This window comes from Myotis yumanensis, unplaced genomic scaffold, assembly GCF_028538775.1.
Source record: "Myotis yumanensis isolate MYYU_CA2020_CCGP unplaced genomic scaffold, mMyoYum1.0.hap1 SCAF_19, whole genome shotgun sequence".
NCBI classification, from domain to species: Eukaryota; Metazoa; Chordata; class Mammalia; order Chiroptera; family Vespertilionidae; genus Myotis; species Myotis yumanensis.
This window is the reverse complement of record NW_027223770.1, coordinates 17,941,034-17,964,800: the sequence shown is the minus strand read 5'-3', so window position 1 is coordinate 17,964,800 and position 23,767 is coordinate 17,941,034. Positions and strand designations below refer to the sequence as shown.

The 23,767-nt window shown below is 49.4% G+C and overlaps 1 protein-coding gene across 4 annotated transcripts in view; it reads right to left on the bottom strand.

Annotated features, from left to right (window-relative positions):
* APLP2 (amyloid beta precursor like protein 2) overlaps positions 1-23,767 on the bottom strand; it is a 57,708-nt gene that overhangs the window by 2,872 nt on the left and 31,069 nt on the right. The window contains exons 4-16 of one of the 4 annotated variants that reach the window (XM_070399773.1): positions 20,472-20,584; positions 19,576-19,772; positions 19,011-19,222; positions 17,787-17,954; positions 14,679-14,809; positions 13,444-13,518; positions 11,570-11,728; positions 10,136-10,264; positions 6,824-6,923; positions 5,181-5,333; positions 3,683-3,718; positions 1,013-1,098; positions 41-115 (exon numbers count right to left, since the gene is read on the bottom strand). In XM_070399773.1, the coding sequence (XP_070255874.1) occupies positions 41-115; positions 1,013-1,098; positions 3,683-3,718; positions 5,181-5,333; positions 6,824-6,923; positions 10,136-10,264; positions 11,570-11,728; positions 13,444-13,518; positions 14,679-14,809; positions 17,787-17,954; positions 19,011-19,222; positions 19,576-19,772; positions 20,472-20,584 (1,634 nt within the window). The remainder of the gene's footprint in view (positions 1-40; positions 116-1,012; positions 1,099-3,682; positions 3,719-5,180; positions 5,334-6,823; positions 6,924-10,135; positions 10,265-11,569; positions 11,729-13,443; positions 13,519-14,678; positions 14,810-17,786; positions 17,955-19,010; positions 19,223-19,575; positions 19,773-20,471; positions 20,585-23,767) is intronic. The other 3 variants (XM_070399774.1, XM_070399775.1, XM_070399776.1) reach the window with 3 other exon arrangements.

Genomic DNA, 23,767 nt, shown 5'->3' with positions numbered 1-23,767 from the left:
AAGATTAACCCCCCATTAGGTTCTGGGGCTAAACACATACCGGCTCTTCCTCAAGGCCTCCAACTCTCTCAGAATTGAAGATCATCTCCTTCACATCCAGAGTCTCATCAATGACCTGCAACACATGGAAACGTCAGTAACTGGGGTGGAATCTAGTGTAAATGTAACGCTATTACGTGTGGTGGAGGGAAGCAGATACCGGTGGACACCACACCCACGAGTTCTGCCTCATTCACCTACCAGTGGTCGGCAAACCGCGGCTTATGAGCCACATGCGGCTCTTTGGCCCCTTGAGTGTGGCTCTTCCACAAAATACCACGTGCGGGTGCGCACATACAGTGTGATTGAAACTTCGTGGCCCATGCGCAGAAGTTGGTATTTTGTGGAAGAGCCACACTCAAGGGGCCAAAGAGCCGCACGTGGCTCGCGAGCCGCAGTTTGCCGACCACTGGCCTACACCCACACGAACCCCTGGAAGAAGCATGTGGGTGCAGGGTCATGTAAAGCAGAGGGTCCTTCCAGGGCCTCTACCTGCATCTCCCCTTAGGGAACTGTTGTGAGAGGTATTTCAGGACAGATTACCAGGAAGCCCAGTTGAAACATCAAACTCAGTTAAGAATAATCCAGAAATAGGAGAGAGAGAAAATGCTAGAATGGTTAACGGGAGATGTGAACCTAATGCAGCACCGCGCCGAAGCCAGTCTCCTCCACGTTCACACTATGAGTCTCTCCTCACTGGAAAACGGCCTCTGACATTCTACTCGTCTCTTTAGTTACAAATATATTTTCCCACTGCACAGCAAGGAAGGGGCTACTGCTGAGAAGTAATTCTTCATCCCTGTTACAGCCAGAGGCTAAACACGGGAACAGTGGGAGCAGCGGGGGCCCACCCGCCTGCCACCGTGCGGAAAAGGAACACGCGGGCCACCTGGAGGGCACCCGAAACAAGGCCACGCATGCACATTACTCTCCACATGAAAACAGGGCAGGGCAAGAGAGAGAAATGGCTCACCATGTTTTCATCCACTTTGTTCTTGCTGTTGATCACCTTCTCCTCGGCGCCTATCAGCCCTCCGTCCTGCTCGCCCAAGCCAGAGCCTGTGTGGAGAGAGCGCAGCTGCATTTCCCAGGGCATCTGTGCCCCTCACAGCAGTAGCAATGTCCTGCTGGGGGAGCCCTCCTGGGCCAGCGCCCCCGAGTGCCTCCCAGCAGTGCAAGGCGCTCCTCGGCTCCCGTGCGGAGGAAGCGCTGTGCTGGCAGGATGGATGGAGCGGGCGGTTTCCAGAGGCTGATGGAGTAATGGAGAGGAGCGCGCTGACTGGACCAGATGGGAGAGATGGAGCACAAGCCTTCAGAAGACAGTGCTTATTGTAAGAGCACGAAGCTAGAGCCACGGCCTTCCAGCATGGAACCCACGGGACGCCCCAGGTGACACTACTGACCCCTCCTCCTCCAACAGCTGGGGCTCCCTTCCCACGAACAACTGTCAGACCTCCGGCATCTTTTACCCCACAGGCAATTCTTTCTGCTTGAAAGAACCTCCTTGACCTTAACCCCTTCCCTTTGTCCTTCAAGCTACAGCTGCTCTTGGGAGACACCCCCAGGTTATAGCACCTCCAGCACCATCTGTAATCATGGATTTTCTCCTGTTTCCCACCAGGCTGTCCCCTCTCTGGACCTAGATCACAGATGATCACATCCCTGATGGTCATGAGAGCATGGACAGGAAGGAAGTGTTCCATAAAAAGGCGGAATCCTGACGTCAGGGCGGAAGGCACCTTTCTATAAAGGAAGCAACAATAGCACCACTCCTCTTGTCAAGGTCAGACATGGCCTGAGCCGACGTCACTTGTGCGTGGCACTCCAAACGGCCGCACCAGAGACAAGCCAGCGCAGTCCCAGCAAGAGGAAGCGAGGAGCAAGCCTCTCTTTTTTATTTTTAGCTCCAAAGCATGTGATTCCCAGCTACCCTAACACTTGCTCATTAATAAAAACCTACCCAGTTCTTACAGACGTCTGATTTGAACCTCTTATAAACAGAGCGACCTGACAGGATGCTCGGCATTCAAAGCGGCCACCTGCCAGCGAGGAACATTCCAACAAGAGCATCTGCAAAGCCGGCCAGCCACCGGGGAGCGTTCCAGCTCACACCAGACCTGCTCTCGCCACGGAGCAATGGGTAACAGCTACTGCTGACCCCGCAGGACGCTGACGCAGCCCCTCGTGAGCGCACAGCCAACAATGATGCCAGTTTTCTCTAGGGCTTTCATTTTAAAGAATTAATTTCACAGCTGGATTCTAGGGGAAGTTAAGCCAGGGCTGGCGTTTGTTGTCTCAAAATGCCAATGAAACGGCACCTCCACTATTTGAGGGAGAGGAATGGTGCCCCCTCAGCAAGCATGCGCCTGCCAAGCCTGAGCCACTGTGACTGACCTTCCACCATCTCTCACATCTCCTCCTTAAAACTGGGAAGGTCAGGGGGCAGGATCCTATTCGGGAACTAACGTGGCACTGGATCCGCTACTAGTCCACAGTTTCAATACTTTTTTGGTGATATAACCCACGTGTTTCTTAAATACTAACCAAAACCATTTTGATTTGGTGAAACATGTTTCAATTATCCCAACTAGTAACAGTTGGGGTTCGAGGGTGAAAGCCAGCTAACCTCCTAAAAAAAGTATCTTGATCTGTGAACATCTTAGGCGTGACCTGTAAACATCTAGGGTGTGCTGTTCAGAGCAATGTAACCACAGCGACGAAGAGGTAGGTCATAGTGAAGCATTCACATTAGAAGGCTGGAGTCGTACTTCTGAGATAAGCTGGGGCACCCCCACCACCCCATGCTGGCCCGGGAGCAACACCTGGCCCGCCACAGCCTGTCTGCAAAGCCCACCGTGGGCTCGCAGACATACACTGAGAACACAAACCCTCAGAATGGCTCCCGGTGACTGCAGACACTGGGCGACCCAGCAACCTGGGACATTCAGCAGCCAACATTGCATTTTATGCAACAGAAACAGCAGAGGCTTTGAAGACAGAGGAGCTGGGTTCAAATTCTGGTTTCTCTGCCTCTTAAACTCATTACTTTGAGCAAGTTCTGTAACTCTAAGGCTTCTCCGACTGCCTCATCTAGGAAACAGCTAAAAATCCCACCTACAGTGCCCGTATGTTACCTCTTCCTGACACGAGACTCACCGCAGAGTCTCCACCTGCTGCACCCATCGGCTTCTAGAATGCTCTGCTTAATGCAACAACCAGGGGACATGAGACAACTGCAGTGGACAGGTGGGCACGAAGGGCAAGGACAGGCAAAGAGGGAAAAGACATAAGTGGGAGCAGCAGAGAAAAAGATTAAAAAAAAAAGACTCTCTACCTGACGGAGATTAAGCCTATTTGCTTTCATATGGTCAAAGTCTCCCGGATTAAAGGACTTAGGAAACACCTCTGGTTACTCTGTTCTCTGGGCACCCAGAGGGCAAACTTGGGATGGCCACCTGGTGACCAAGGTCACTGCCACTGGGCTGGATGCTGGAGACAGGACTGCTGTGGCCCCACGCACAGCCACAGTGGAGGAAGGAGGTGGAAACAGTCGGTGATGTTATGAAACAGAACATGAGATTCGGACACACTGGGGAAGTGACAGGGATGAAGGTCTTAAAGGGAACATCTCTGACAAACCAACCTTTTTTCATTGGGTGGTACAACTCCGGCTGGGTGTCTAGCAGAAAGGAAAACAATAAAAACAAAATAGCACAAAAGGAGATTAAGAAGGAAAATGGCTTTCAAATTTCCTACTTTAGAATTCCTCTACAGTGTGAACCAAAACTCCTCTTCCTTAAAACCCGGCCTGAAAGTCCCACAGACCAAACAGCAGTGAGGGCTGGAAGGTGAGAGAGAAAGGAGGTCTGTCTTGGGTCTTCTGGGGAAAAATCTGTGAGATTCCAAAATTATTTAGCTCAGCCCACAAAATTCTTTTTCTTAGAAAAATAACAAAATCAGAAGTTGGTAGATTGCAGTTTTCTGAAAAGGAGACAAGGTCTTACTTCAAATACGCCCTGATGCTCCCACCCCAAGGAGCTGTGTAGGCATGGCCGCCATGCTTGCCACGGAGCCTGGGGTTGGGAGGGCAGGTTTGGGGAGGGGCAGTGGTGCCTCCTTAATCAGCTCCTTTCTCAGATTCTGCTGTTACTGGAAGGTCAACTGAGTTGGCAGCTCCGAGGTAACTAGTTCAGAAAACGATTAAGGTCTGGAGGCTAAGCTGGAGGCCCCTCCCCCCTCTGGGGCCTCCCCAGGCCTCCGCCAGCACTACTGTACCAGGTCCGAGGCCTGTGGCACCGAATCAGGTGGGCTCAAATCCTCACTCTCCACCTACAAGCTACAGGACCCTGGGCAGACAACCTCTGAACCTTGGAACCCCAATGGGGAAGCTCTGAGGCTTAACTGAGAGCACCCGGGAACGATGCTTAGTGAAGCTGGCATTCGATAAGGACTCTATAGCTATGGCCTCTATTCTTATAACCACACCATCAGCAAGAGTAGCAGACAAATCCAGAGACTGATTCCACACCCTGGTCCAGGGCCTGCTCTCCCTCTGCACTTGGTGTTGCTGGTGCAGACCCAGAGGTCCCCTTGGAATGCAAGATCCAGCAAGGGGTAGCAGTTGGCATGCCTGGCCGGAAGGACAGGGACACAGCTTCCTATCCACACCCAATAGCACAGTAAGTTGTGTCATCTCTATAGCCTCTCCATTATCTGACTCTCAAGACTGCTATGAAAAGGACATAATTTAACATCAAAGTGCTGTGTCCACGGTAAAATGACTTCCACATGTAATAAGTTTTACACATACTGGAGGTAGCTGATAGGCCCAGGAAAAACTGTAGTCTTTAAGCAAACCATCTATAAACTGTCAGAAATAGGACTAACCTCATGGTGATAATGAAACCAGCTATCTGAAAGCTCCCACTACGGTGCCCGCACATAGTAGGTGCTCAATGACTCAAGTCTCCCTTGCCCTGCCCGACTTTCACTAGGAACACAGCCTCACCAATACAATCCAGGTCCAAAAATCTGACTTCAATTTTCTAACTGTAGTCTTCTCCCTTCTTGCCCCCACCTCCACCCACCCCCACCCCACCCTACCCCCACCGCCAAGAAGTTGCACTGTCAATCATACACACCTTCATTCTCAGGTAAGGACGGGAAGGGATGGAAGGGGCGGAATGGTGGGATCTCATCACTTTCTTCAGAGCTCACCCGGACGTCCACAGGGGTCTCTGAGATGGAGGACGTGAACTGGTCCATGTCTGCACGCTGTTCTTGAAGCAGCTCATCTGACAAAGACAGACACGGCAGGGAGTCAGGTTTTCAGAAGGCTCTAGGTTCCATAGGACCAGAGTTCGAACAGGACGAGTTCATGTGATCACAGCTCGAGAGACCTGCCTCGAGGAGCAGCTCGCCAGCTGACAACTGTCACCAACGGCCTGACACGCCTTCTGATTCTGTGGTGCTGCAGAACCCCAGCACGGGGGGCCCAGGCTCCATCCTGGGCACCCGTCTTCTCTACTAATTTCATCTAAGGCACAGTCTTAAACACCACGCACCCAGCGTGGCTCCCAAATCTGTACCTTAACTAACGCCTGAGCCCTGGCTCATGAGGCTACGGGCCTACGTGACACGCCCACTCCACGTCCAAGAGCAACTTCCATATAAAACGAGTGTAGACACCGCTCTGCCTCAGTAAACTCTGGCACCGCCACCCACTCACTGCTCGCAATGAAGACCTGAGCATCATCCTTGATGCTTTTCTTCCCCTCAACCTCGATCCGACCCACTGCACGGCCTGTCCACCTCCTTCTGAACCATATCCTGAGACCACCCACAACTCTCTCTCCTCCATGACCACCCGAGTGCACACAACCACCAGCTCTCGCCCGGACTTTTACAACCGCTTCCCGGTGGGCTCCAATTTTAATCGGCTCTCCACACAGCATCTAAGTAATTTTTTTAAAAATTCATGTTCTTTTAAAAGCATAATCCAGATCTAGTCACTTACTCGTTTAAAAGCCTCTAATGGTTTTCTATTATCCTGAACTAAAATCCAAACCCCTAGATTTTGCTAAAATCTCTTAACAAATTGGCCTCTGCCTACTTCTTTGGCTTCGCTTCTCCCTGATCTACTCCAATGTGCCTGCCGCTTGATTTACACGCCAGGCCCCTGCTGGAGTGCTGCCTGTGATAGGGATGTTCTCTGCCCTGGGGTCTCGGGTTACTGGCCCTGAGACAGCCTCCCTGACCACCCAGCCACTCACCACCACTACCCGAGTTTACCCGCCTCCACAGCTCACACCACCTGCTGAAACTTGTTTTCCTGTCTGTCTCTCCTACGCTAACTGAGCTCTAGGAGATGCTGTCTGCTGTGCACGGCTTACACTGTGACACAGGGCAGATAATAAATATTCACTGAATGAACAGAGAAGGTAGAGACCAAGAGGGAGAGGAAGTGAGAACGTGTGTAAAATAGGTGCCTTGAAATACATCAGCACAAGGGGGAAAAGGTAACAGGAGACTCCCCCAGGCCCTTGCAATTTTACACCCTAGAGTTTTCTTCCGGTAACAGAGTGAAGGTCAATGAAACTCAAGGCTCAGTGGCTCACAGCCAGTCCTTGACCTGGACACGTGAATTCCAGACTTCTGAACCCCTGGGGTGCTAACACCCAGCCTCATGGCTTCCTGCGGCCTAGTTCTCTAATCTCTCTCGGCCATCACTCGCAAGCCTTCACAAGACCCCACCTGACTCTGATACAACACAGTCAGCACCCACCAATTTCCTCTTGGATTTCCTGGGCTACATAGGGCACTTTGTAGAGCAGAGAGAGGCTCTGGTTCCTCCTTTCTTCGATCACGTGGAGATGTGTCATCACCTGGAAGGATAGTACGTGAGAGACCTGTCAGCAACACAGCCAGGGAGGACTAGCCACACACACTCCCGCAGGGACAGCCACACACACTCCGCAAGGCCAGCTGCAAGGCCAGTCCTCCACAGCGCCCAGCAGAGCAGCTGGCAGAGGGAATGCACTAATCCCCATGCACGTACTGACCACTGAAGTGAAGCACTGTGCAGACCGTGCAATACCCCTCAGCGATCTGAGAACTGACCAGAGTCCTTCAAGTTAAAGAAAATTAGGAATCCTCACTAGCCAGCTGCTGACTTGCCTTTCATATAACTTACTGTGCTGAATGAGTTACAAAGAACCCTAGTTTGCACAATGCCAGGTACTCAGTAAGGTTTTTCTGAGTGAACCAGGAAAGAGTTGGCCAATTTCTACCACTGGGCAGATTAGATGGGATAAAAAAGAGAAGGAAACCACTGGCTAGAAAGTAGATTTGGGGGGAGAAGAAACCAGCCACAGACACTGCTTTGTGAAGTAACTGCTTAAAATGATTTTCATGGTGATAACCAGTTTATTCCTATTTAACTAAATTAGCTATTCTTTCAAAAACTTACGCTAAGGTATATACAAACCTGATTTTAAGGGCGTCAAATAAGATTTATCTACCACCCGTCCGTCTTCCATGGCTCACTACCCTTTCTGAATGCAAATTTCCAAGGTTGCCATTACAACTGGTCACTTACTTTTAAAGCTTCTGGTGGGAAAGAAAGGTGATTTGGGGTAACTGCCACCCCAGTGACACAGCGAGACACGCTGCAGCTCACACAAGCTATTTGAGGTTACTCCTGCCTGGCTACACTTGCAGTTACCAAGCTCTTCCTACAGAGGGCGAGCTAAACCCATGGATTCATTATGTGGGCTACAATCCATTAACATGAAGGGTCAAAATGGGGGTGGGTGGGCTGGAAGAGTTAACTGGCAAGATGCTTTTATTGTAGACGGATATCTCTCTGACCATTAGAAGCCAGGATGGAGCAATTTAATTTTATATCTGCCATTCTTTCAATCAAGTAGACTGACAGGAAAGAAAAGAGGGAATGCCTCAGAGAGAAAATGCCTAGAAAGGAAAACGTGGCCCACCCCCGTCTGAGCATGTGCTGGCATCGTTCCACTTCTTCACATGAACTGAGGAGCCATCTGAGGGAGGAAGGCCCCCACCCATGAGGACAGAACTGCACTGTGAGGGGAAGGCTGCACACCGGTGTCTGTGCTGGACCTTGGAGCTGCACACGAGGGGCAAAGGCACGTCACACACCCAAACCATATCCGCACGTGAAAACGGCTGAATGCATTCAGGGCTCTCTGGAGTTCAGGGAACAGAATAGGGAACAGACGAAAGGCTAATGGGATTCAGCGGGGCTCAGAGCAGACAGTAAACATCACACAGCAGAGCTGGGTTTCCCCGTGGTGTTCTGAGGAGGGCTCTGCTTCCTGTGTGACTTGGTGGGGCACTTTAGTCCTGCTGGCAGGTGAGTCTTCCCCTAAGTATTGATTTAATATACTGATCAGATCTCACCACACAGAACAGGCCATGTTCTCTGTAAGATCCTACACAATAGTCTAGTTCTTCCACACACAAAAATTTTAAAAATGATCACTTAAAAATACAAATCAAGCCGACCTACAAAACCTACCCCAGTCAAGATGCATGCGTTGCTCCCCCTGAGCTTCCTGGAAGCCACTCTAGGAGGTTCTTGCCTTTCTCCTTCCTGCTACTGCATCCAGCTTAAAGCACTGCCCCAGGGCCATAGCAGGGGTCCCTTCTGGTCCCAGACCTGGTCCCTTTCATTCTTCCCTCTTTAGGAGCCTGAGTTCCTTCATTAGCCCAAACACGCAACTGCTGAAGTGCAGCTATGTTTGAGGACAATTACTCTTCATCTTTACAATTAATGTAATTAATCCTGTGCGCACTGGGAGCTGCTCAAGGGCACACAGGGACTGGACTCTGTGGCGTCAGATGTGAGGGCAGAGTCTGGCAGGTGGACAGGAAGCACACAAACATCTGCTCAACGAAGGAGCAGTGCCCTCGCCGCAGCACTGCTAGGCCTGTGGGCAGATTACCTTCCATTCATAACACACAAGCACGGAGGCTGGGAGGGGAGTTCCTGGGATGATGGACAAGTGCCCACACTTGTAATACCCACAATAGCACAGCACTAGGTTTATAATATGGGAGGAAATAAGGTAAGATCAGTCATGTCATTATAGGGCCCTCTAGAAACTAACAGGCTAAAGAAGAAACAAAAGACTCAACACAAAACAAAACCACTAATGGGCTGAACTATTAGACTGTGATCAAAAGGGAGCTAGCAGTCTTACAGGCAAGTTCATTTTCTATGAATACCAGAGTAAAACTCAACTGAATATATGGACAATATCAAATTTAGAAAGGGTCCAGAAATAAACTTTTATAGATGACTTTATTTTAATATATTTTTATTGATTTCAGAGAGGAAGGGAGAGGAAGAGAGAGATAGAAACATCAATGATGAGAGGGAATCATTGATCGGCTGCCTCCTCCATGCCCACCACTGGGGACAGAGCCCACAACCTAGGCATGTGCCCTTGACCGGAATCGAACCCGGGACCCTTCAGTCCGCAGATGCTCTATCCACTAAGCCAAACCGGCTAGGGCTATAGATGACTTTAAAAAAAAGCTAGACCCAGCGTGAGAAAAATCCCAGGAATCTAAAAGTGTCTGTCTAAACAAAAATGTAATGTACAAAAGATACCAATCTTTATGATCTGCTTGATATCGCAGCCTAGAAAATGATTTCCAATATTCATTCCAGTGATACCCTAAATAAAAATAAACTGTTAGATACTGACTTACAATATAATCACCCATTACTAAACTTTCAGAAACTGTACTTAATATTGCCAGTTTGATTCCCGGTCTGGGCACATGCCTGGGTTGCAGGCTTGAAGCTCAGTAGGGGGTGTGCAGGAGGCAGGTGATCAATGTTGCATTCTCACATTGATGTTCCTCTCTCTTCCCCTCTCCCTTCCTCTCTCTAAAAATCAATAAACTATTCCTAAACCAACTCTTGTACCTAATGTCTCTGGAAATGAGAGACACTTTCAAAGGACTGATATCAAGCATCAGTGCTGACCGACCGTCAGTCACAGCAGCCCCCCCACTAGAAACTCTCCCAGAGCAACCTGGACTCCGCCTGGTGTACCTGGGATTTCATCTGGGCCGCCTTTTCTGGGTCCACAGCCAACACATGCTGGTAGTGACGGATGGTGTGCAGGCGATCTTTGTTCTCAGCGCGGACATACCTCCGCAAGGCCTGGAGAATGCGATGAGGCTGCAAGACAGACAGTTGTTTCGATATCCAGAGATGAGGGCATTGAAAATAGACAGAAAAAAAAGGCTTTAAAAATTCCCTTAAGAATGTAAAGCTCAGTGAGGCACAAGAATGAAAGTTCTCCTTTCAAACGCTTTTAGCTTTTAGTAACAAGGAGCCACCTTTCTAAGTACCCAAATCGAGGTTCCCAAGTTGTATAAGCCTTCACAAACAAGTGTTTTCCATAATTTCTAGCCCACTGTCCTCCTCCAATGGGTACTTTTTCACGGGCTCAGCCTCTGACACCTTCATTACAAAACAGGCAGTCTCTGTGTCACCCAGAAATGACTGTACTTGCTTCCTTAGAAGGATACAAATATCCTCCTTTCCAATACTGTCCACCCCCCACAGCAAGACAGGGTAGACAGAGTTAAGGGATAAAAAAGCCTGACACTGTCCGGCCTGTGTGTCTCAGTGGATAGAGCACCATGAACCAGGAAGTTGTGGTTTGATTCCCAGTCAGGGCACATGCCTGGGTTTCGGGCTCGATCCCCAGTATGGGGCCTGCAGGAGGCAGCCGATCAATGATTCTCATCATCGATGTCTCTCTCTCTCCCTCTCCCTTTCTCTTTGAAATCAATAAAAATATATTCTTTAAAAAAGTCTGAGACTGTCAGCACAAAAGGGTTTCTATATAAACTACTTTACCCCTTTGTTCACAATTTCATTTAAAGTAGAACTGGTTCGCCCTAGCTGGTTTGGCTCAGTGGATAGAGTGTCAGCCTGCGGACTGAAGGGTCCCAGGTTCGAATCTGGCCAAGGGCACATGCCTGGGTTTTGGGCTCAATCCCCAGTAGGGGACCTGCTGGAGGCAGCCAATCAATGATTCTCATCGTTGATGTTTCTCTCTCTCTCCCCTTCTCCCTTTCTCTCTGAAATCAATAAAGAAATATATTTAAAAAAAAAAAAAGTAGAACTGGTTCAAAGCCTTTGTCTGTGGAAGGTGTTTTTATTCTTTCAAAGTGAGGCTGTTAACAACTTGGTAACCGGATAACTACCAACCAAGTGCTGAGGCTGTGCTTTCTCTGGGTCACACCCGGTGCCACAGGTGCACACGCAGGCAGTGCAATGCTAAGCCAATGTAAGCAGATACTGCGACGTAATTCCCTTCCCTCCCTCCTCTTCTTTCCTCACTTCCAGCTTTGCCAGAGCCTGTCATAAACACATCATTTTATGGACCCATGTCACGATGGTTCCACATAAACACTATTGGGGGCAGGCCACACTGGGGCACGCTTCACCAGTGACCTGCTGCCCGCAACTCACCCGCGGCGGGTCGGCCTGCAAGGCAGCCAGGTAGTTCTCCAGCGCCATGCGGCGGCGGTCGTTCAGCATAGCTTCCACCCGGGCCAGGTGGGTTTCCACCAGCTGCTGCTTCTCGCTGGCGGCTTCTTTCTCTAAAGCTTTCACCATCGCCTGGAAGTGCTACGCCCAGAAAGCAGACAACATGTAAGTCATGGCAGGCAGAGAAGTCTAGGCAAACACCTACAGAGCCCAGCACTGGCTTCTCCCTGCCCAGGGCGTGTGTGAGCTGCAGCGGGTCCACAGAGTGGAGCAGGTTCAGATCTAAGCACTGTATACACGAAGTCCTCACTTGTCAGCACCAGCTTCTCTGACTTTAAGCAAAACGACATATAACTCGACCAATTTTACCATAGGCTAACTCAGAGGTGGGCAAACTTTTTGACGCGAGGGCCACAATGGGTTCTTAAACTGGACCGGAGGGCCGGAACAAAAGCATGGATGGAGTGTTTGTGTGAACTAATATAAATTCAAAGTAAACATTATTACATAAAAGGGTACGGTCTTTTTTTTTTTTTTTTTAGTTTTATTCATTTCAAATGGGCCGAATCCGGCCCGCGGGCCGTAGTTTGCCCATGGCTGGGCTAACTGATATAAACAAGGGTTAAGCCCCGCCGGTGTGGTTGAGTGGTTGAGCGTCGACCTATGAACCAGGAGGTCACAGTTCGATTCCCAGTCAGGGCACGTGCCTGGGTTGCGGGCTCGATCCCCATGGTGGGGCGTGCAGGAGGCAGCCAATCAACAATTCTTTCCCATCATTGATGTTTCTCGCTCTCCCTCTCCTTTCCTCTCTGAAATCAATAAAAATATGTTTTAAAACAAACAAATAAATAAATAAATAAATAAAACGAGGCTTAAGTTGCTACAGCATCTCAGAAACATCATGAAACGATGTTAATGAAAAGGCGTGATCCGAGGAGCTGCTGCACTTCGTCTGCTCTGTTAGAACAATCCTTCCTTGCCTAGTGACAGTGTGGTAAAGCGAGTGCCAGGGCTCCTCAGACCTCCCGGGCACCGCTGGCCTCTGCACGTGCACTGCAAGGCAAGAAACGCTGACTTCCCACACGGTGGCCAGGCGCCCACTTCCTCATCCCCAAACCGCAGCCTAACAGGAGACGTGCTGCGAAGCACGTCCCAGTGCATGGCGGGTTCCTCTGAGTCATTCCCACTGCAGTCCCGAGGGGCAAGCAGTGAGCTGTAAGTCCCGGCCACATCTGAAGGCCTGGCTAAGGCTGCGGGGTTCACGTCCCTGCACGAATGCATTGGCTGTGCAGAAACGAACACGACTGGAGTTTCTAGGTGCTCTGTCTGAGGAAGGGTCATCGTGAAGAGGGATTTCTGCTAAACAAACACCAACGGATTTAAAATGTCTAAGTGTCACGAGACCCACACCTGTATCCCTATTCCTATCAACACTCTCTTCTCCGCAAGGAGGAGGCAGTTGCTGCTGTGATTCTAAGGTGACATTCTCACAGAGTTATTTCTTCTCTGCCTTTCGACTTTTCAACAAGTCTGTAAAAGCAAGAATTCAGTGCTGCTGAAAGGCAAGTCGCAGCCCAAGAAGGAAGATGACCGAGGACTTGAGCCAGGAGAGCAGAATGAACAAACGCAGCGGATAAGGTTGCTTCCTGGCGTGAATGAGGTGCGCTCTGGCTGGGGGTTTGTTTTCCTTCTGCCACAGGCGAGCTATTCTAGAGAACACCAGCTGGGAGGTTAGAACTTCCTGGTAACATAAGCTCCCGACTGAACGGAGCTGTGAAGCCCTCACTTCCGGGGAGTTGGTGCTGACCGCATCTGAGGGCCAGGCTGGGAGCCCCGCCCTGGAAGGCACGTCTCACCTGGATCAGCGTCTGCCTCTCTGCTTTAGGGAGGTTCTTCGCTTGAAGCTCGGCCTCTTCCCATTCCTTCTTTACCTAGAACGAAAGGCAGAGTTCTCTAACCAGGGAGTAGTCTCTAGAACAATCCCCCGCATCTCACACAGGAAACTGTGCAGAAGGAAATCGCACATGTGATCCCTCATGAGCTCAGGGCCGTTTAGCTTGTTCCCAGAGCACTGCCTCCGAGGCTCTGCCTCACTGTCCCCCACTGGAGTCTCAATCCCACACCTCTTTGTTCTATCTCCTTGGGCACGTTATTTAAAAGTCTCTGTGTCGCCCTAGCTGGTTTGGCTCAGTGCACAGAGCATTGGCCTGTGGACTGAAGGGTCCCGGGTTCGATTGCAGTCAAGGGCACATGCCCGGGTTGCAGGCTCGATCCCCAGTAGGGGGCATGCAGGAGGCAGCTGGTCAGCGATTCTCTCTCATCGTTGATGTTTCTATTTCTTTCTCCCTCTCCCTTCCTCTCTGAAATCAATAAAAATATATTTTTAAAAAAGTCTCTATGCCTTAGTCTCCTCACCAAAAAGAGAGAGCAGGAGGTGGTTAATACCCCTTTCTCAGAACTGATGTGGATAATACAGAATAACGACCATTTCTCCCAAAGTGTAAGCCCAGCTCAGGTGATGTGTGGGATTTCAGGTGGTCACTGAGACCTAGCAAGGACTCCCTCTGATTTTCTCTCAATCCTTGAGCGAGTCTGGGAGAAAGCCCACTATGGGGCGCATGTTGCTCTAACACAACCCTTCCAGGGAAAAGAAAACATCCCAAGACTCAGAACCTTCAACAGGCAACACTAGCTAGTGTCTTGCTCTCATGTAATACATTTTCACACTTACCTTTCTCTAACAGCAAATGACACTAGCTCTTTACAACCATGGCATGAAGTTCCCTTCTTTAAAATACATTTTTTAAGCAAGTTAATGACAAAAAAATAATACTAATACTAATAAGAACATAATAGCGTAAGTGCTCGCCACCGAGTGTGAAACGCAGTGCGCCGAGGGAATTATGCTGCCGTGGAGCTGGGGGAGGGGGGAGGCCTTGTCACACTGAGGTCCCCTGATACTTGCACACCTCACCTCTCCTAGGCGACATGTTAGCGTGACAGTCTAGGGAGATGGTGTCCCTTTTCTTCAACTATGAGAACCATGTCCCCAATGCCCGACGCCATGCGGATACGGGAGGCTGCAGTTTACCCTGTCCATCCGGTTGCGGTGCCGAATTTCTAGCTGCTCCTTAGCCTTCTGGAAGCGGGCGTGCTCGTTATCATCCGCAGAGGTCTCGAAATACACGTCCACATCGCTGGTCGGCAGAGGAGTTGGGGGAACTGGAACGGAATGACAGAGGGCGGTCTCTTTGGGGGCGAGGCCCCTGCTGAACCGGACAGCACTGCGCTCCGGGAGGACACTGAGCTCAGGAGCGCAGAGCGGGCTCGTCTGACTGGTACTGCGCTCCAAGGATGGGGGGCTCCTGTCTGCCAAGCTCCTACCTCCAAGGATGGGGTGCTCCTGTCTGCCAGTGGTTAGGCTGCACTGGTCTACCTGCCTGATCCGAGATTCACCCACCAGGCCAGTCCAGGTACCCTGGCAACTACTGTGCCAGCCAGGCATTCACTGAGGACTTCAGAGGCAGCAAAGGAAATCGCTTCTTCTAATTACCCCTCAGTTCTTGAAATCTTAAACCCTAAAAAGTAACTGCCTTACTGCTGTCACCGATGGCATCTGACCAGAGACGAGGGCTGAAGTCAGACCGGCCGAGTACTTCCATACTCTCTATTTTGAAGGGAACTTGAGGGCTCAGGGCTCCTTTCTTCTTGCTATTTTAGGTGAGAACCTACTATGGGGAACTAACTCAACTCAATGTTCTTTGCATACTGGGAAAGCCCATCTAGTGTCTCAGTATTCAATAGCATTGAACCCCCAATAGCAGAGATGACAGGTAAAGCTAAGTTGCTGTATGTGACAGGACAGAGCTGCTATTCAACAAGGATTGCCCAGTGTGAAGACACCCAAGACATCCATTGGCCCCAACAGGCCACCACCCCGAGGCAGACCCGTTAGCATAACCACCCCTCTCTGCCAGTCCAGCAGCTTCCTACTGGCCCCGCGAGGCAATGCTGCACCAGGGAGCTTTCTCTCCTAAGGGAAGGACTGGGAGGACAGGTTCCCCAGCCAGCCTCTCAGGAATACTCATGGCAACTTCCTCGCCCAATTCCCGACACATTCCCGGCCAGGGAGGACTGACACAGGACCAACACGCAACCTGCTGCACAACCTGCTGCATCATGACATCATGTTAGAGCCAAGCGGGGAGTAAAAGCCCAATTCAACAACCTTTAATTCAAACAAATCCACTTGACTTCCAGAACTGCGTACGTTCAGCAGAACTTGAAAACAAAGGTATAAGTGACCAATGTAACTACAAATGCATCAGCCGCTCCAGTCTTCCATCAGCGCATCTTCTATTTCCCTCATTTTAGTTACTAAACCTAAAAGCTACAACAGCCAATTTTCAAATGAACTAAGTTAACTAATATATGGCTTCACAGACCACAGTCCCCAGGATACGCAAAAGTTCAGCTGGGAGAATTTCAAAGCACTGAAGTCCGTCCGTGCCACCGAGCACATCGCCACCAGGGGCGCAGGCCTGCAGCTTAAAGGTCTGTGTGTTAGAGAAGAGCTTTGTTCACATGACTGGGCTGGATGAAGGTAATACCAAACGTAAGCTGCCTCCACCCTCTGGAAACTAAAGGGAAAGGGGGCAGCGGGCCTAGAGGTTTGGTTCTGCAGACACAAATCTCCCACCCAGCACCACGCCCTCTGTCCGTGTGAAAACCACCAGCTCACTGGCCCATCTCAATCCCCTTCGAGGAGGGACACAACCTTGACCATGGGAACAGCGATGTTTCTGGGCCACCCAAGCACTCCAGCCAGGGCCCCAAAAGCCCATGAACACGTGCATCCCCTTGGCAAGTCTCCCTTACATACGTAACCAGAAACCACCATTTGGCAGACTTTGTTAACGCTCTGAAGAGCTGCCAAAATTCCATCGTGTCTTAAGGCACTATCTCTCTGATCCTTTGGGAAAAGATCACCATCTGCATATTCAGTAAAATCTCATCCAAACCCCGATTCCTCAGGCTTCAACCCAAAGCAATGTTTTTGTTGCCTCTTATTTGAAGTAGTTCCACAGAGCTGAAAATATCCATTTCTATCTCTACATCTTTCTTGAATAAAAATCTTTCTGCCAAAGTTCCCTAAGGATTCATATTTTTTTCACCTTTTCAAGTGTATGAAATAAAAACAGCCTTTCCACAGAGCAGCAGCTGGAGTGGAAGTGCTAAAAGCATACCATATTATATTAAGATTTCAGACATCTTTTGGTGAGGGGGGTGGGGGGGAAAAGGGACCATGAAGGCATCTGAATGACAACCATCAGAAGCTACAGCCAAATACCAGGAATCATCATTCTAACGAAACCCAGATTAGGAACTTGGCCTGAGGATTTTCCAAACACAGGGTTAGCACCTCAAAGTAAGAGAAAGGGGGTCTTAAAACAGGAAAAGGGGCAACCATGGAGAAAACGAAAACTTTTCCTACCTTAGTAAACCCAACCCAACTGAGCCACGGAGTTTCCTTGGGAGTTAAGAACACATAAACTAAAGTTCCTTCTCTCCCCCCAAATCTCTGCACGACCCAGGGCTGCTGAATACAGAGAAACAGGTACCACCTCCTGGCTGCAAAGCTCTCTCCCTAGAGACATAAAGCGAGGCGGCTCAATTTTCTGGACTCCCAAGCATCCCCATCGTCACTGCTTCAGAGAGCAGGCATCACAGGGTTGGTGACAGGGTAGTTCAAAGTCAAGGATGAGAGGCAAAGCCTGGAGCGATCATATGCGGAACTCCTGGCTGCCCTGCTTCCCCTTTGGTGCCTTTCAACTAGAGACAACCAGGGCAAGGCTGTCTTCCGAGCCAACACACAGCGCCCGGGGTAACAGAGGGCTGAGAAAGAGCAAGGCCTGGGCACTCCCGCAGTGCCAGGGAGGGAACACACCATCATCACCACCACCACCATCACCACCACCACCACCAGCACCCACGGTGAGCACAGGACACGGAGAACTGAGCTTACAGCTGCCCACAGGAAAGCAAGCTCAGATCTAGAAAGCACAAGATGAGGGAAACACGACCAACAGCGAACACCTGAGGGCAGGGAGCACTAACAGATGCAGTCACGTGGACGGCCGGGAAAGACAAAACGCCGGACAGGACAGCCTGCTGCACAGAGCCAGCGTGGCGGACTTACTCATCGCTTTACACACAGCCATACAATAATCCTCAGACTCAAAATTGTTCCTGTTGCCTCCGCAGCCGCCATATATAAAGCGCACGCACTTTCCCTTGGAGAGGTCGAAGTACCAACGGGGCATCACGGCCCGGCAGGGCCCCGTCATCGCCTCCTGGGAGCAGACAGCTGTGTGAAAATGGTCAGATGTCAGCGGGACATAGGTGGCAGCTGCAGACGCGTCACAACCTACAGAGCGCAGGGCCGGGCCGGGCGAGGAAGGCCCGGGGACACTCAACATCAGGAGGCTAGGGCTGGACAGACCCTCAGCGCCTGGCTAACTGGCTCACCAGCTCAAGCCAGTCGTTTCCACTCGAAGGCAATACATTGTGGAACTGAAAGTGTTCTGTGCTGTCTTCAGGCTAGATGCACAGGTTGGCAGAGAGGAATTCCCTACATCGTAGCTCCGTGAGCCCACCCTGCTGAGCTGATCGGTGGAGGTATTTGCCTGGTTTGCCTATCGTGATGGGTCACAGCCTGCAGGGAACGCAGGTGGACGGGCTCTGTGCGTGGAGACAGTGGAAGCACTACTCAAGCATCTAAAAAGGACGCGTGCACACTTGTATGGTCTCCCAGGTGAATCAATTTCTAGGCTCATTAAATCATTTCCCTTAGGTGGGTCCTAAATAATTCTTCAGATCTTCACTGGTTTCAGATCCAGGAGGTTGTGTGGGAATGGCTCTAGAACCATCACCACCTTTTTTTTAAAACTGGGAAGATGAAAACACTGCTGGTCCCAATCCCTTCCCAGCAGCTCATTCAATTCCACCCTCCCAGTTGCAAACGGCTTTCCAATGGCAAACAGGGTGGCCGACCCACTGGAACCCACTCAGAAAGAGAAGAACTAAGGGAGTGATTTCCACTCCACAGGGTCAGGGCTTTAGCAGTATGGGGGAGGGGGTGCCCCTCAGGAGAGACCAGGTTGTCTCTTATTCTCCGGTTAAGTCCTTGCCACGCAGAGAACAGTTCTCTGATTCAGTCTGCACTCTCCCTGGGTGTGTCCATGGCAGGCCCTGCCGCGGCCCAGCCGCCAAGAAGCTGGCACCACCAGCACCCTGAGGAGCTGGCCTCCTTCCGCGCACAGAAGCCCGCCTCTCCTGTAACTCACCGGTGGTGAATGCAGCACACAATTCTAAGTAAGCAATTCCCGTATGGATGGTACTGCCTCTGCTCACATGGCGTTACCTTTAACGTCGTGAGTCATTTCCTTTGCTGAGATGGCCCCGTCGCTGCTGGGCGCCGTCGGGGTCTCTTCGTTGTAGTCGTCCCCTTTAAAGGTGTCATAGTAGTAGTCTCGGTCTTCCACCACTTCCTCCTCCTCCTCGTCCTCGTCCTCGCCATCCTCATCCGCAGCTGCCTCGGTGAAGTCTTCCAAATCTGCTTCGGTAGGAAATTCACTAAGGGTCACAGCAGAAGAGGAAGGTTAATGCCAGTTCCTACGCACAGCACAACAATGAGTCTGCTCCCTGTTCTGAAACACAAACAGAGACAGGAAGTAAGCTCAGCGTGCCCTGAACTAGGCCGTGAAGCCCTCGGCCTGGCTCTGCCAGCAAAAGGGAAGAGCCGGTGAACAGGGACCACGTGGACCCGTGGAAAGCAGGGCGGCCCAGCCTCCAGCACTCCCGTGACCGGCTCCAGCTGCCATGAAATGCAGGCTGGCTCAGCTCAGCAGGACCAAGGCAACACCCTCTTCACCCAGCAGCTCCCAGCCCCCGGCAAAACAAATCCCAGACTCAGGACAAGAGTTCACCTTTTATAAACATCATAGTCTTCCTCCTCCTCTTCCTCTCCGTCCTCGTCCTCCTCGTCCTCCTCTTCTTTTGACACAGCCAACTCCATGGCCTTGGTCTGAGGGCAGCACACGTACTCGGTGCCGTGGAACTGGTCGACCCCGCAGGGCAGCAGCATGCCGTAGCTGTACAAGGTCATCCCCTGGGTCAGACAGGCCTGAAAGAGACCCGCAGGCCGACGTCAGAACACACCTGACCCGAGCTTTAGCCTAAAGGAACCCTACCAGATCGCTCTGTAATGCTGCCTCTCATGGCCAAGAGATTTTCTGTCAAAAAGTGTGACGGTATTATGACACATTTTCTTCACTTGTACTAGGGAAACATCTGGACCATAAACAATGAAAGCCCAAAGTTGGAAAAAAAGAAGGAAAGGGAGTTTTTTCTGGTAATTGCCAAGCAGATCGAGGTCGTCCGCGTGAATTTACACTCGTCCCTGGGGAGGGAGGGCACGCCTTCAGAATCTGACCAGAGGAAGACAAGCGACGGGAGAACCAACTTAACTACAGAGACAAGCCACGAAAGGGGTTTCTCCGCTAGAAGGAGGAAGTGCCATCCAATCCTGTCAGCGTGTGAGCAGACACAGCCCTTCCATAATTGGCCATTTCCATCCTCAGGCCTTAGGGTTCAGAAGACCTTCTCGGGAGCCCTGCTGAGCGCATCCTTGCTTCACATCGTTTTTAATATCCTTAACTTTAGGGTCTGGATTGTTAGCACCGAACTCCCCTGTAAAAATACCAATTCTGCTCCCCAATATTTTTATTTTAGAAGGTGCAAGTCATTGCTAACTTTGAAGGGAGGAAAGGAAAATAAAGGAAATTGATTTGAAACCAGGGTGGCTTTGCCATCCGCCCTTTACCTCTTTGACCAGAGTGTGCCAGTGCTGGTGGTTCTCGCACACATCCATCCGCTCCTTGTGGAAAAACTGGCACTTCTCTGGAACCAGCAGAACGTCACTCACAAACTCACCCACTGGAAAAGAGAAGCTTTATCAGAAGCAAATCTGAGCATAATTCAAGGAGAAAACAACCCCCCCCCTGCAGATTCTTAATTACATAGTCAGATGTAGACAGGTGTACTAGCTTTCATCCTCAAAGGCCCACTGAATGCGACACCTCCAAGCAAGCAGCCACAAGAGCTCGACATTCGTTAGGCCACTAAGCCCAGGACTGGCCTCTCTCCCCAACTCCAACCCCTCCAATCCAGGCACAGGCGCACAGCACATGAGGAGACTAGGAATAGGGTCCCCTCCCACGACCTCAGAGACAGAGAGACAGACACACACACACACACACACACACACACACAGGTTCTGCCCCCCAGATTTCACATAAACAATATTCTTGGCCTCTTTACATCCACATTTCTGCCTATTATTGGTTCTGATAACAAAATGCCCAAGAAACTAAGATTGGGTGTTCTCCTGAAGTACAGGTAATTCTTATGTTAGCCCTTTGTGGACCTAAAGACACATACTAGTAGCTCTAAGAGCAGCCACCATTGCAATAACTTATTCACGTACAAATCATCAATGGAGAGCTAATTACAAGGGGAACGTGGCCCTGGCAAGAGAAAACTCTGGAAGACACTGCCTTGACCAGGCGACCTGTCTAACATTGCCAATCACAGACTGACGATGTCCTAAGAAGAACATACTACCTACGTAGTCTTTCTGCCAAAATATGTCATTTCAACCTAATCATAATGAAACAGTAAGATAAATTCAAATCCAGGGATATTCCGTCAAACAAATGACCTGGACCTTTAATTTTAAGGTGAACTATCATGATGTCTCAAACTTACTTTCAGTTTAACAACAACAACAATAAAAAGTATGTGATATGCACACACACATATCTAATGAGCTGGAGAAAAAAATACATACTAGTAGCTGTTTAGAAAATAGGATCCTATTTTGTAACTACCAATTTGTACTTGTTAATCCCTTTACCTTTTTCACCCAGGTCCCACTACCCCTCATCCTCTCTGTCAACCATGAGTCTGACCTCTATATCTATGAGTCTGTTTCTATTTTGTTTATTCATTTATTTTGCTCTTTAAATTCCAGTTAAGTGAAATCATATGGTATTTGTCTTTCTCGGATTTATGTCACTGAACATAATAACCTCTAGGCCCATCCATGTTGCCACAAATGGTAAGATTTCATTTTTTTTTTATGGCTGAGTAATATTCCATTGTATATATGTACCACCTCTTCTTCATCCAACTGTCTATCAACTGGCACTTAGGTTGCTTCCATATCCTAGCTATTGTAAATAATGCTGCAATGAACATAGAGGTGTATCTGTCTATTCAAATTAGTGTTTTGGATTTCTTTGCATAAATATCCAGAAGTGGAATTGCTGGCTCATAAGGAGTTCTATTTTTAATTTTCTGAGGAGGCCCCATAGTGTTTTCCATAGTGGCTGCATCAATTTGCAAACCCACAATCTGACCACCCAAGGCAAGTTTTTGTGGGATCTAGTGGCCCTCCCTAGACGATGTCTCTGAGGTAAATAGGGCTGTGAGAACTTAAAAGACCTAGAATAATTGTCTCGAGCAGAAACACACCTTGCAGAAGCATTCATACTGGAACAAGGTGAACTGCTGGTGGCCTATGGTGAATTCCAAGGTAGAAGGTGACTTGCAAACAGACGCCTGCAATGGACGAGTGAGCAGCTCCGAGACACCAAGGCGCAGCTGCTGAGGACTGCATCTCAAAGCCTGACTGTGCAACTTCCTTCACATCACAGCAAACCTCTGTGCCCATCTCCTTCCAAAATAACCAAATGCAAACACTGCCCTGGGCTTGCGAAGCTTGCTTCTTTTAGTGCCGGAGCCAGTCTATATATAAACGTCAAAGATGACTAACTCCTTCCCACAAACACCAGCACATCACCAACTGTGTCCTACTCGGATCATCCAATTTATTTAGATACATTTTTATAGATAAGCAGGAGGCAATTAGTAGTAACGGGAAATAAAATGTTCATTTTGAGGAGACTGATCTGTAACTTCTCACCAAATATACTAAATATCAGTTAAGAGAATCACATTGGTGGGTAATTAAACATGACTGGACACAGATGTCTACAGATAGCGTGACATCAGATGTGATGCAAACATTGCCAGCAACTGAAATTCCTCCTCAAACTGCTTTCAAGCATCCTAATCACGACACATCATTCCCCTCAACCTTGCAAAAACAACAAAAATAGTACCTGAGTACACAGATAAGGGCCCTGGAACACTCAAACCAATTAATAGAGGCACCCAACCAATATAAGTACATCCTATTTTCCCCAGTCCCCATCTCCCCGCCCTTCTGGCTTGCCTATGATTTGGGTTTGCTAGGGCAGCAATATTTAAAGGGGGTTTCAGAGCTGAAGCTAACCACACTACCATCTCTTTACGGCAATATGTGGTATTTATTTACCTTAATATGTATAAAAGGACTCACTGTGGTTACTCCTGGTGAATAAAATATACAAGACTCTCACTTTTTACTGCATTAATTTTTCAGTACAGTTTGTATGTTAAAAGAATTGAATATGGTTGCATAACTCAGTGACTACACCATTAAACCATTATATCTCAACAAACCTACACTTAAAAAGTAGAGAGACTTATTTACAGGGGATATTGAGAAAATTTAAAAATATACTGAAGATAATGAAATTGTAGGTTATCAATATGAGCTCACTGTTTTTAACACATGCACATAGATCTAGAAAATGCATTTGTGTGTGCATGTAATGTATATGCACTATTTCTCAGCTCTGTCTCCTGAGTGGGCCCAGAAGCAATAACACTGTAGTGATAGCAGTAAGCACACCGAATGCCCAGATCTTGGTGTCTAAATATTTTTCCCACTAAATGAAACCAGGGCTTCTTGCAGAAATGGCTGAATCCAGGGGTGAGGTAGAGAAAGTATAGGAGGAGCCTAGAGCACCCTTTTTGTACCAGAAAGGAAGCTTTCAAAGAATGACAGGGACATGTAAAAAGACACAGGAACCAGCAGGAAGTCCTAACAAGTTTGGCTCAGTGGACAGAGTGTCAGCCTGCAGGCTGAAGGGTCCCAGGTCAGATTCCAGTCAAGGGCACATACCTTGATTGCAGGGCAAGTGCAGAAGGCAACCAATAGATGGGTCTTTC